Source organism: Ziziphus jujuba, chromosome 3 (genome assembly GCF_031755915.1).
Source record: "Ziziphus jujuba cultivar Dongzao chromosome 3, ASM3175591v1".
NCBI lineage: Eukaryota > Viridiplantae > Streptophyta > Magnoliopsida > Rosales > Rhamnaceae > Ziziphus > Ziziphus jujuba.
In genome coordinates this window covers 898,568-911,990 of record NC_083381.1, presented here as the reverse complement: position 1 = coordinate 911,990, position 13,423 = coordinate 898,568, and the positions used below count along the sequence as shown (strand labels likewise).

At 30.9% G+C, this 13,423-nt stretch overlaps 1 protein-coding gene across 1 annotated transcript; it reads right to left on the bottom strand.

The window, feature by feature from the left end:
* Positions 1-6,708: 6,708 nt before the first annotated feature.
* On the bottom strand, positions 6,709-10,714 carry LOC107435963 (calcium-dependent protein kinase 24). Its single transcript, XM_048477990.2, has 8 exons — positions 10,059-10,714; positions 9,564-9,687; positions 9,272-9,415; positions 9,005-9,157; positions 8,310-8,425; positions 8,029-8,196; positions 7,499-7,732; positions 6,709-7,058 (listed from the first exon to the last, which is right to left on the bottom strand). Exons 1-8 carry the CDS (start codon positions 10,542-10,544, stop codon positions 6,912-6,914), a joined length of 1,572 nt encoding a protein of 523 aa, XP_048333947.1. The 5' UTR covers positions 10,545-10,714; the 3' UTR covers positions 6,709-6,911.
* Positions 10,715-13,423: the final 2,709 nt, after the last annotated feature.

The window sequence follows — 13,423 nt, the reverse complement described above, 5'->3', positions numbered from 1 at the left end:
CTAATTTAGCTAAATTAGAATTCACTCATAAGAGACCTACTATGTATATATATATATATATATACACAACCAGACTCAAATCAATTCCTTTATATATATCAAGATTAATGTCATGATTTGCTTTTTCAGTCCTTGGATTATATCAGGGGCCAAGATTTAAACTTATATTTATTAATCACAGGGTCCAATAGGATTTATTTTTCCTAAATATGATTTTAGTAAGTCAATAAATTCACATTGTACTATTTTTAAATTTAAATTCTAATCTTTTATGTGATCCAAAAGCTTATAAAAGAATACTCGATACTAAAACTATCATATTATCCTAATTTAAGCCTGGTTTTATGTGTATATATATATATATATATATGTATAATTAAACTTCGATAAATAAATGTTGTATAAATCAATAACCTGGATTAAAATCCAATATTAAATTAATTATAAACTTGCTAAATAGAAAAAAAATATATATGTATATATATATATATCTATTTATGGAATCTTTTAGGATCTAGTGACTATATAAATTAATAATTGATTATATATGCAATATATATATATATATAGGGATTTGACATCATAAGGACTTTGGGCAATTTCTATAAATATCATTTAACTATTTATTGATTTTTTAAAACATAAAACGGAAAAGAGTAATCCATAAATTGTATATATGGACCCAATAAAATTAGTATTGATGGTTAATCCAACTTTGTTAAAATTGATTGGAATTCTTTTCCTATGTGATGTACATCTGACTTTATATGTCTGTCCAATTATTGTTTATAAGTCTAAAAACACTTGGTGCAAGTTATCTAAATTGTGGACATCCACATCGAAATGAGACTCATGTTAATATTAATGAAACCATTAATCACCATTAGCCAAAAACTCCAATGAGACTAAGAAACTAAGAATTCAAATTTGAGAGGCTAAATTAAAACATCCAAATTTGAAGGCCAAAAATATAATTTTTTAAACAAGGACCATATTAAAATGCAGTAAACCGTTTTAATCATGTGACAACATTCCATAAGTTGCAAACAACCATTGGAATAATAATTTAAAATCATTACGAAAGAAGCACAAGCACCATACCAATCATCATTAGTAAGTATTGTACTTACAAAAGTTTGTAAGTATTGTACTTATGTTAAACTGAGATCTGATGAGGACATGACTAGGAGCACTTCAAGATGGAGTCCAAAGTCACTTCAAATCTCTACGGTGGATGCTAGCATGAAAGAGAGCTTAACGCAAGGAATCCTACAACATGGTGATGTGTCACATTTTGATGACATGGATGGTGACGTAGCATCATATGATGACATGGCATCCAACTAAGCTTGGCCGAATTTTATAATTAGGAAAACACTAGTTTTACTTATGTTTTGATTGGATTTTTTGCCTATTTACTTTCTTACTTTAGTTTTATTAGGATTTTAGTTTACTTTGCTAATTTTATTAGAGTTCAATTGGTCAAATAATTAAAGGCCATTCAAATTAGGAAACTAAAAGCTAAATTAGGTTTCCTAAACCTAACCACATTAGGTTTCCTAAACCTATCAAAATTAGGTTTTCTAAACCTAATTTTCGTCCATTATTATTCCATCATTATTTTTAGCAAATTTAGGAAAGTTTTGTAATTTATTTTGCCTATATAAAGGCACAAAAGTCATGAATAAAAATCATATTATAATTTTGATTCAAAGTGAGAGTGATTCTTTTAGTTCTCTAAGAACTATATCAAACTTTTTAAGCTTTGCTTGTGGAGTTCAAATTTGACTTATCAATAGGTTATTCCGCACCCTATTGTAGCGTCTTCACCATACCAAGGTTCTTACCTTAAATATAGGTAACGGGTCGAGGTCTTCCATTGATAACTTGTAATTAGACGGTCTAAATCAACCTTTGTTACGGGTTTAGGAGCAAGTCATCCTAGGTTCGTATCAATTTGGTATCAAAGCCAGTTTCTAATTACAGGTTTTATCTATCTATTTTTTTTTTCTTTTGTTTCATTGTTTTTCTTGGTTTATTTTTTGCGATTTTTAGCATTAGGTTAAAAATTGCATCTTTGATTTCTTTGGTTGTTCTTTATGGTTGGGTTGCTGCGTTTTTCTTTGCATTTTGTTTTTGTGTTCTTCTTCATTCATTCCGATCAGATCTTATTTGAAAAAAAAAAAACAAAAAACAAAAAGGCCGAATTTATTTTCAAACCTTTGAGGACAACGGATTGGTTTATTTTCATTGAAGTGTGGTGCGATTGGGATTTCTTTCATTTCATAAAGCTTGTTCTTTGTGCTTGAACGCATAAAAAAAAAAAAACAAAAACAAAAACAAGAACAGGTAGTGAAATTTTTTTGGTTGATTCGAGAAGCACAAAAAACAAGCCAAAATCAATACCAAAAATAAGGTTTGTTGAATATTCACTAATTCCACATTGCAAATCTCATTCCAATTTTTTCTTCACATTCTAGTTTATTTTGTTTGTGCCTTTCTTGTTAACCTTTCATCGTTGCTTTTTTTCTTGTTACTTTTCATTCTATTTGTCTTTTTAGCCTTATTTTCATAATTGTTTGGTAGGTTTGTTTGGATTGTTACTTGCTAGTTTGTTTTAGTTTGAAATTAGTTTGCAAAGAACCAAATAGAATTACTAGAGTGGTAAAAGGCATGAGAGGTGAGAATTATAGAGGGTAAAAGCCAAACTATAACTAGAGTGCAAACATGAGTGAATTGAGACCTTAAATTTAAGCGAAACACGGGAGGGAGTGTTGTGAGGTCCTTTTTACTAACAAGTTCTGCAGAAAAATCATGTCACAAGACCAAAGCAAAGAAAGTGTGGAAGGAACTCCAGGTGTGGCTGATCTGAAGTTATACATTCAAGCCATGGTGGGAGAACTTCAAAGAGCACTATGGTTGGAGATGGGGCAGATCCATGACCCGTTGGATAGGATGGAATCATCAATCCAAACACCGTAGGAACGACCTCCACAAAGGTTTTCTCATGGAAGTGGTAGAGGAAGAAATACTCCAAGAAGGGAAGATTGGAAATGAGTGGGAGATGACTATGAGGAACAAGAAGAAGACATTGGTTCAGGAACCAATCAATCCCATGGGAAAGAGAGGTTAGACCGAGGCAATGATTATGGAGGAATTAAGATGAAAATACCATCTTTCCAAGGTAAAAGTGATCCAGAAGCATACCTCGAGTGGGAGAAGAGGATTGAGATGGAATTTGATTGTCAAAACTACTCCGAGGCTAAAAAGGTTAAATTAGCCGCTGTTGAATTCATGGACTATGCTATTTGATGGTGGGACAAAGAGACATTTTCTAGGAGGTGAGCGGGTCAAAGACCTATAGATACATGGGAGGAGATGAAGGCTTTGATGAAGAAGCGTTTTGTACGTAGCCATTACTATAGGAGCATTTTTCAGAAGCTATAAAGCTTGTCTCAAGGCAATAGGAGTATGGAGAACTATTATAAGGAGATGGAAATCCTTATGATGAGGGCTAATGTTGAGGAAGATAGAGAGGCTATAATGGCACATTTCTTGGCTGGTTTGAATAGGAAAATAGCAAATCAAGTGGACTTGCATCATTATGTGGAGATTGAGGAGATGTTGCACATGGCCATCAAAGTAGAGCAACAACTCAAGAAGAGGGGTACCACAAGACCTAGTATTGCTCAAAACACTTGAAAAGCAAGCCCATCCACATGAAAACCCAATCAGCCCAAGTTTGAAGATAAAGCCACCACACGACCTAGATCTGAAGTTAAGGCCAAACCATCCTCATCCAAGCAAGTAAGTAAATCTAATTCATCTTCAACTAGAAATCGAGATATCATGTGCTTTAAATGTCAAGGTAGGGGTCATATTACAAGTCAATATCCAAATAAGAGGGTCATGGTGATTCAGGAAAATGGAGACATTGAAACTGAAGAGGAAGAGTCGGACAATGAATCCATGCCACCATTGGAGGATGTTGGTGATGAAGATGAAGAAGATTACAAATATCTAGTTGGTGGGGACTTGTCATTGGTCGCTAGAAGAGCTCTAACTATATACAAAGATGAGAAGGAAGTGCAACGAGAGAACATCTTTCACACTAGGTGCAAAGTCAAGGATAAGGTATGTAGCATGATTATTGATTATGGGAGTTGCAATAATGTTACTAGTCTTACAATAGTTGAAAAACTAGGTTTGCCCACTATGAAGTATCCAGAACCATATAAGCTACAATGGCTTAATGATTGTGGAGAGTTGAAGATGAATAGGCAAGTGAAGATTGCATTATCTATTGGTGATTATGAAGATGAGGTTATTTATGATGTGGTACCAATGGAAGCTGGTCATTTGCTTTTGGGACGTCCGTGACAATTTGATTAGAGATACTAATCATCATGGTCGTACTAATAAGATTGTCTTCAACTTCAAGGGTAAACGAGTGGCGCTTATGCCAATGAATCCTAAACAGGTTTTTTATTATCAATTGGCTTTACAAAGGAGGAGAGAAGCTGAACAACAACAAAATCAAACTGTATCCAACCACCAAGAGAAGAAAAACAGTGGTGAGGATTAGAGTGTGAGTGAAAAAGAAAAGAAAAAGAGTGGAAAGAAAAAAAAAAGAGTTTTTATACAAAACAGAGTGAGATGAAGAAGCTTTTTTGTTGCAGAAAGCCTATGATTGTAATTATGTACAAAAAAGCATATATGAATCATTTAACTAACCCTGGTGAATCTGTTTTGCCTAGTTCCATTGTTTCTCTTTTACAGGAGTTCAATGATATCTTTCCTGAGGAGATTCCAAGTAGGTTACCACCGATTAGAGGGATCGAACATCAAATTGATTTTGTTCCAGGATCAACAATTCCAAACCTGCTACCTTATAGGAGTAATCCAAAAGAGACAAAGGAACTTCAAAGGCAGGTAAGTGAATTGCTTGAAAAGGGATATGTTAGAGAAAGCATGAGTCCATGTGCTGTACCTGTGTTATTAGTCCCTAAGAAAGATGGAACATGAAGAATGTGTGTAGATTGTAGAGCTATTAACAATATAATTGTCAAATATCGTCACCCTATTCCTAGGTTAGATGATATGCTTGATGAATATGGTGCATGCATGTTTTCAAAAATTGATTTTAAAAGTGGTTATCATCAAATTTGCATGAAGGAAGGTGATGAATGGAAAACAGCATTTAAAACAAAGCATGGTTTGTATGAGTGGTTGGTTATGCCCTTTAAGTTAACTAATGCCCCTAGCACTTTTATAAGGTTAATGAATCATATCATGCATCCATTCATTAGAAAATTTATGGTTGTCTATTTTGATGATATTCTTGTGCATAGCCAAAATTTAGATGATCATGTAAGACATCTTAGGTTAATTTTAGGAGTGCTTTGGAAAGAAAGATTATTTGCAAATATTAAAAAGTGTGATTTTTGTCGAAATGATCTTGTATGTCTAGGACTTGTTGTGATAGTGTTTGACCTAGGAGATTGGGTTTAGTTGCACTTAAGAAATTAGAGGTTTCTGGAGCAACAAAAGTCAAAGTTTATGCCCCGTAGGGATGGACCTTTTCAAGTTCTAGAGCGCATTAATAACAACGCTTACAAATCAGATCTTCCAGGTGAGTATAATATAAGTGCTACCTTTAATGTTGCTAGGTTATCTCCTTTTTATGCAAGTGATGATTTGAGGACAAATCCTTTTCAAGAGGAGGGGAATGATAAGGACATGACTAGGACCACTTCAAGATGAAGTCCAAAGCCACTTGAAATCTCTATGGTGGATGCTAGCATGAAAGAGAGCTTAATGTAAGGAATCCTACAACATGGTGATGTGGCGTATTTTGATGACATGGATGATGATGTGGCATCATATGGTGACATGGCATCCAACTAAGCTTGGTCGAATTTTATAATTAGGAAAACATTAGTTTTTATTTATGTCTTGATTGGATTTTGGCATGTTGCCTATTTACTTTCCTATTTAATTTTATTAGGATTTTAATTTACTTTCCTAATTTTATTATAGTTCAATTGGTCAAAGAATTAAAAGATATTCAATTTAGGAAACTAGGAGCTAAATTAGGTTTCTTAAACCTAACCACATTAGGTTTCCTAAACCTATCAAAATTATGTTTCCTAAACCTAATTTTCATCCATTATTATTCCATCATTATTTTTAGCAAATTTAGGAAAGCTTTGTAATTTATTTTGCCTATATAAAGACACAAAAGTCATGAATAAAAATCAGATTACAATTTTGATTCAAAGTGAGAGTGATTCTCTTGGTTCTCTAAGAACTATATCGAACTTTTTAAGCTTTGCTTGTGGAGTTCAAATTTGACTTATCAATAGGTTATTCTGCACCCTATTATGGCGTCTTCACCATACCAAGGTTCTTACCTCAAATATAGGTAACGGATCGAGATCTTCCATTAATAACTTATAATTAAACGATCTAAATCAACCTTTGTTACGGGTTTAGGAGTAAATCGTCTTAGGTTCGTATCAAGATCTTATTATTTAATGACCAGGAAGCAACTAGATAATCCTTTGAAACATTTATATTTCATACAAAATCTTCAATTGTTTCAACTTCAAATAGATTGTCTTCAGTATTTACCAAAACCTCAATGCAAGAAATAATTTCGCCATGAAATCTTGTTTTTTTTTTTTTTCCACAAATAGTTACTAGCCATTTTAACTTTTATATAATATATATATATATATATATATTGTAACTAGATAAACCGCCTCTACAAAGACATTACACGCCATTGTGATGTGCTTATATAGTCATTTAGTACCTCATTGTTTTGGAAAGAATTATATTCAACAAAAAACGGTTTTCGTTAAGGTATTTTCTCTATCCTTTTCTTACCTTTGAACTAATTATTACATTCATCTTTTTGCCTGTGATGGTTTGTCTTTAAACAATTTGGTGCTAAGTGCATTGAGGAATGCTCTAGAATACTGGCGTGAAGCCATTTTCCAATCCATGCCAGTTTTCATCATCTCTCTAAATTCTTCGTAACTTATGCGACCATCCTATAAAACCAGAAAAAAAAAATCATAATTAGTTCAATATATAAACATAAGGGTCTGTTTAAATTTCGGATTTAAATTGTTTTGATCTGAACTTTTTGAAGTCCGATAAAATGCTCAATTTGGTTAAGCCGGACTTAAAATAATTCTATCCAGTCTAAGGCCAGTCCAATATATCAAATAGAGTACAATCACTTTGGGAATGATTCCTAAGAATCACTTCTGAAAGAGGACATGTTTTCTCAAAAATCTCTTATTTGGTTCTTCCTTTAAAATCAACAATTAAGTGATTTTTCAAAAATAAAAATCACTAAAGTGTTTCCATAATGTTTTGTCAAACATTATAGAAAGTGTTTTTATCCTTTTGAAATTGGTTTTAACCACCCAGTCGTAGATCAAAGAAGTAGAAATACTAAAAGTCATGATGTTTAAGGATTACTTACCTTATCCAAGTCGACATCAAATATAATGTCATGGATCACCTGTTCGTTGTCGGGGCCAAGATTGTCCTCTAACAATGCTTCTCTCAACTCGTCAAACTCGATATATCCAGATTTGTTCTTGTCAAAATAATTAAAAGCTTGAGGCAGATGTTCATCATTATTAATTTTTCTTAGGTGAACTGAAATTGTAACAAATTCTTCACAATCCAATGTGCCATTTCCATCAGCATCCGCCTTTGAATAAAACATAAAGATATTAAATGTGAGCATATTATCCATATGCATTAAAAATAGAAAAAATACTATTTGTCACTATTGATAATGGTCATAAATAAGATTCATGCTAATATAACAGTCATTAACTGATAAATAATTGGGGTTCACTTAGAATTTTAGCTTTAAAAACTCGAACTTAATTTAAATTAAACCAATTAAGGATCATAATGTGAGAGTGGATTCCATTGTCAACCATCAACAACAATAGTGACAAATAACTTTTGGTACTATGGTTGAAAGCATAGAAAACTCACGGCGTCAATTAACATCTGCACGTCAGGATCGGTAACAGGATGACCTATCTTGGTGAGACCATCTTTGAGCTCCTGAAATGACAAGTTTCCATTTTTGTCAATGTCCATCATGTTGAATAATTGTTTAATTCCGTCTATTTGTTCATCTGGTAAGTTATCTGCGACCACCTAAATCAATGATCAAGAATTGGACAATTAATAAATTATTAGAAATTTCTTCAAAAACAATAAAAAAATTAAAAATTAAAATAACAAAAGAAAAAATTTGATTAATATCTTACTCTAAGAACTCTTTTCTTAAATTTATTCATCAATGAAAATTGTTTGATCCTCATTCTGACATGTTCTCCTAGGAAAACATCACGTGCTTGATCCGCATTACGTATCCAAGGATGTTCTTCCCGTTCATGCAAGAGAATTGTCAGTTTAATAGTTAATACGTATACAGTATTCATAAGCATTAGTTTGGTGACCAATACGAAATTGTAATCGACTAGAAATTTATCAACAAAAATGCTTTAAAAAATCTAATGAAAACAGTAAAATTTATTGGGTGCTTGGTTTAGTGGTAGATGAAACGTTGCTTTTTTGCAACAGCTTTTCATCTTAATTATGTTGATCTAAAAATATTATATATATATAATGGCTCAGTAACCCTCTTTCAAAACCACTAGCTAAGTTAAATTTTGATATCTTTAAAAACTCACTTATATACCATACTAGGACATAGCATATGCCTAGTATGGAATTTTTCAACTTTGGATTACCCACAAATTAGGATTCTACGCATCTTAAATCCATAGTAAAATCACTGAAAATACACTTTTATATTTAAGTTCTAACCTTGACTTGGATGAGAATCCCACTTTCTAAACTGTTTTAAAAATAAAAATAAAAAACTAGAAGGAATAATATACTTTTTGTTTTGGCATAAATAATATGCTTTCAAAATTTATCTGAAAATATAAATACATACCGAGGACTTCATCAACAGTTAGTCTGGTGTAAGGATTAGGATCAAGCATGCTCTTCACCAATTCTTTTGCTTCTTTTGAAACCTTAGGCCAAGGGTCCCTTTGAAAATCAATTTTACCACGAATGATAGCATGTGCGATTCCTTCCTCAGTTGCTGTTAGCAGTTTTAAATCCTTAATCTTAGTAAATACTCTTCGTTAATATTTTATAAGAATAATAATCTCTATTATTATATGAAAATTAAATTTTAAACTTTAACCAAAATTACCCGCCCAGAATGGAGGAACTCCACAAAGAAGTATATAAAGGATTACTCCTGCACTCCAAACATCCACTTCAGGCCCATAATTTCGTCTTAAAACCTCCGGTGCCATATAATATGGACTTCCAACAATTTCACTAAATCTCTGACCTACCATAGACATTGTACATATATATATATATATATATATATATATGGATATATATAAAAGTTAAGTAATGTAAATATATATTTAAAACAAATATAGTATATAAATGAAATTAAATTATATACGTACTCTGGTGTCAAGGAAGTGTACCTGATTCAAAGAATATAGAGAGGCCAAAATCAATTGCTTTCAACTCTGAACCTTCACTTTTATCTTTGAATAAGAAATTCTCAGGTTTTAGATCTCGATGTATGACTCCATGTGTCTTGCATACCTGCAATGAAAATTAAAAATTTAGATGAAAGGGTAAAAAATTGTTAAGGGAAATAATATAATGTGCCTTTTTTTTTTTTTTTTTTTTTGGGTAATGGTGGTATGGCGCTACGAACTCGCAAGTGAGAAATCAGTGGAATATTTAACATTGCATAGTGACTAATATATAAAAATACATTTAATAGAAATCATGAAATTTCAATTGGAGAATAAAGTAGAGATAACAAAAAGTTTATAAGTTATAATTTTTTGTGATTACCAGAATGCGAAAATGAAATTGATATATATACAATACAAGAATGAATATAAATTCCAATAATGCGAATAATAAAAATGGATAGATTTTTTCATAAAAGAAAATAAGAAGATTACCTTGCAAACCTCAATAATGGTCTTGGTCATTTTGGCAGCAGCACGCTCAGTGTAATGACCCCTGCTAACAATTCTATCAAAGAGCTCACCACCTTCACAGAGCTCCATTACAAGATAAATATTCTCTTTGTCTTCATAGGCCTCTTTGAAGGTGACGATGTTAGGATGTTCCGGCAAATGCCTCATGATCTGCACTTCCCTCCTAACATCCTCGATGTCGATCTCCGTCTTCAGCTTGCTCTTTGATATCATTTTGCATGCAAAGGTGTCTCCTGTCTCCAAATTGAAACACTGGTGGGTGATTCCAAACTCACCCCGACCCAGTTCCTTCCCGATTCGATACTTTTCGTAGATGTTATTGCCATCTGGACTGTCGAGTATAGAGATTGAACGAGGAGCTTTTTTCCTACGAGGCCTTTCGATTTTGATGCCCTTTTGTTTCTTATGGTCGTCTGCTTTCGCAGGCGCCGATACACAGCTTCCCATGGGACAAGAGCAATGAAAGGTTAGCTTTCCGTTAGATCGATCTTAAAGGTCCCATGGGAAGATTACAAATGTTTTGGAGGAGAAACAATAGAGAAACTTTCTTTTTTTTTTTTTTTTCTTTTGGGGGAGAGAGAAAGACTTTCAGAGAAACGTCAATGGAGGAGAAGAGAGAGGCAACAAAAACCGACTATTTTTTTTTTTTTTTTTTTTTTTTTTTTTGGGACGAGAAAGATAGACTAATTTTGGTGGTTTTGGATTAGGCTTGATTAGGTGTCCCGCCATTTTCTTAGGGTCGTTTTTTTATTTTGTTTTGGGCCTTATTTTCTTTGGGTTGTTTGTTTTGTAACTTATACATATATATATATATATATATATATATATATATATATGTATATATATATTAAACCAAATGCTAGAGTAATATTCATGTCAAATATAACCTAGAGAATTGCACTAGGCTCACACATGGGAAGAAGTTGAAAATTAAATGGGTTTTTCTAATAGGATTATTGGCTTTTTTCAGTTCTTGAGCTATGTTCAAAGTTGATTTTAGTCCTCGATTTTTTTTTTTTTTTTTTTTTGGGGCACTTTGATTCCTTAACTTTGTTTTTGGTGCAATTTAAGTTTTAAATCATTTTTTAATCTATTTTGTGCAATTTTGAGATAGCACAATATACTTTTTTTTTTTTTTTGGGGGTAAAAGCACAATATACTTATTATAAAAGAAAAAACGAAATTACAAAACATTTACCTTAGTTTGGAAACATCGAGGACATGTGATAATAAATTAATTATATGGTTAAGATTGGTTTCATCCATTGCAACTGAAAAAATAAAATAAAATGAAAACAGAAAGGAAAAGAAGAAGATTGATTTCTTCCAATTTTAATTTTATTAATAAAAGTTTTTTTTTTAAATAAATAGTTAATTGTATCTTGATATCCTCTAATTTAAAAATTTTATAATTTGGACTTTTGATTTCAAACCGCATCACAATGAGCTTTTAATTTTCAATTTTGTTGCAAACTAGACTATGTTTAACTTTTAACTAATGGAGTGTCAACGGCCATCCCAGATTAATTGATATGGTATGAAAGTTTCAAAAAATAAAATGTACTAAAGTATAAAGTATTACAAGTAGAAGGCAATAAAATGCATTTAACCCATTTACTAATGAAAATTATTATTTTTATAAAATCAAAAACAATACAAAACTATAGAAAGGAACCCTATTCTTTGTCCAATTTTCTAGATTAGTTTTTAACCGTCTTTCTACATAATTAGAATTTTAAAAATGATTAAATAAAAAATGTAATCATCATTCTTTATCTTATTTCTTTATATATAAATGCATACATATATATATATACATATTTATTATATTTAAAAGTTTTTGAATATAGAAAAATTTTGATAAAGGGAATCGTGTCATTTTTCCCCTTTCTACATTGTCAAAAATATGAAAACAAAGATTAAGAAGTGATTCCTATTTTTATTATTATAAATTTAAATTTTTTTAAGAAGTATATATTTATATAATAGCAATATTTTAATAAAAAATATTTTTATAAAAATCCATGAATAGATCGTAATTTTATTATATTAGGAATTTATTTTGATTTTGATAAAGTTGATAATGAATTATATATTGTATGATGAACGGGTTAAATGCATTTCATTACATTTTAGAATTTATTAATTTGTCACTTTAATACCCAACTCTATTTTTAATATCAGTCACATAAATTGCAAAAGTTAAATTAACCAATTTACAACAAATTAAAAATTGAATGCTGAATATAATGGGTTTTAAAACGGAAGACTCAAAATCAAAAACCTCAAAGTAATGTATACTAAAATACAAGAAACCTTATAATAAATCAATCTAAGCACGCATTGTGTGGGTAGAAATTACTCTAAGGCAATTTTTGATTAAATATAGGTAATGTTTAGCAAGGCTTTTAAAAAGTTATTTTTTTAAAGTGTTTTGGATAGCTTTTTAAAAATGCTCTTGGTTTTCAGAATAGCTTTTAATTAAAGTCAGTAAGAAATAATTTTAAAAAAAGCTTTTCTACAGAAACAAAAGCTTTAAATTAATAAACCAAAAGTAGAAATTATCTCAAACAAGCCTATAATTTTAGAGAGGTAGTTCGAATAAATTGCCTGAAGCGCTACTGTAGAGATGGGCAATTGATATGAGTATGCTACAAAGATTGTACTTATGTGAGAATAGAAAATAGTTAGTTTATTTCTTAATTAATGTCAGAGAGTTAAAGAGGGCAATCTGGAATCAGAGCATAAGGACGTCTGGGCCTAAGGAGGCCATGGCCCACCTGGCCCGATTTTTAATAAATATTTTTTATATATAATCTTTTTTGTTGGTTCTTTATGGTTCCTTATTTTTTTATAGTTAAAATTTTAAATTCCAAATGGAGTCACGATTCTTCATCAAATTAATTTATTTTTATAGAATATTATATTAAAGAGTTGTAGTTATCTTTTTTATTTTAATTCTAGATAAATCGTACATATATTATCCTATTTATATTCTACAATCTCTACTAACTTAACAATAAAAAATAAGAATTGTTATTCTCCTTTTTCTTAGCATATATTGACCTTATAGTTTTAGTTTTTTACCCTTTTTTTTTTTTTTTCAATTCGATATACATAAGGAAAGTAGGTAACTAGTTTTAAATATTTTTATTTTTGTTTTTCTCTTCTTTTTTTTTTCTTTGGTTTAGAAGTAAATAACATGTTCTCGTCAACTATTTTTTTTTTTTTATTACTTATCATTTATAACTAAGTTCATTCTGATCGGATTAATTTATGACTATTTATATATATATATATATATATATAAATAGATATGCATACAA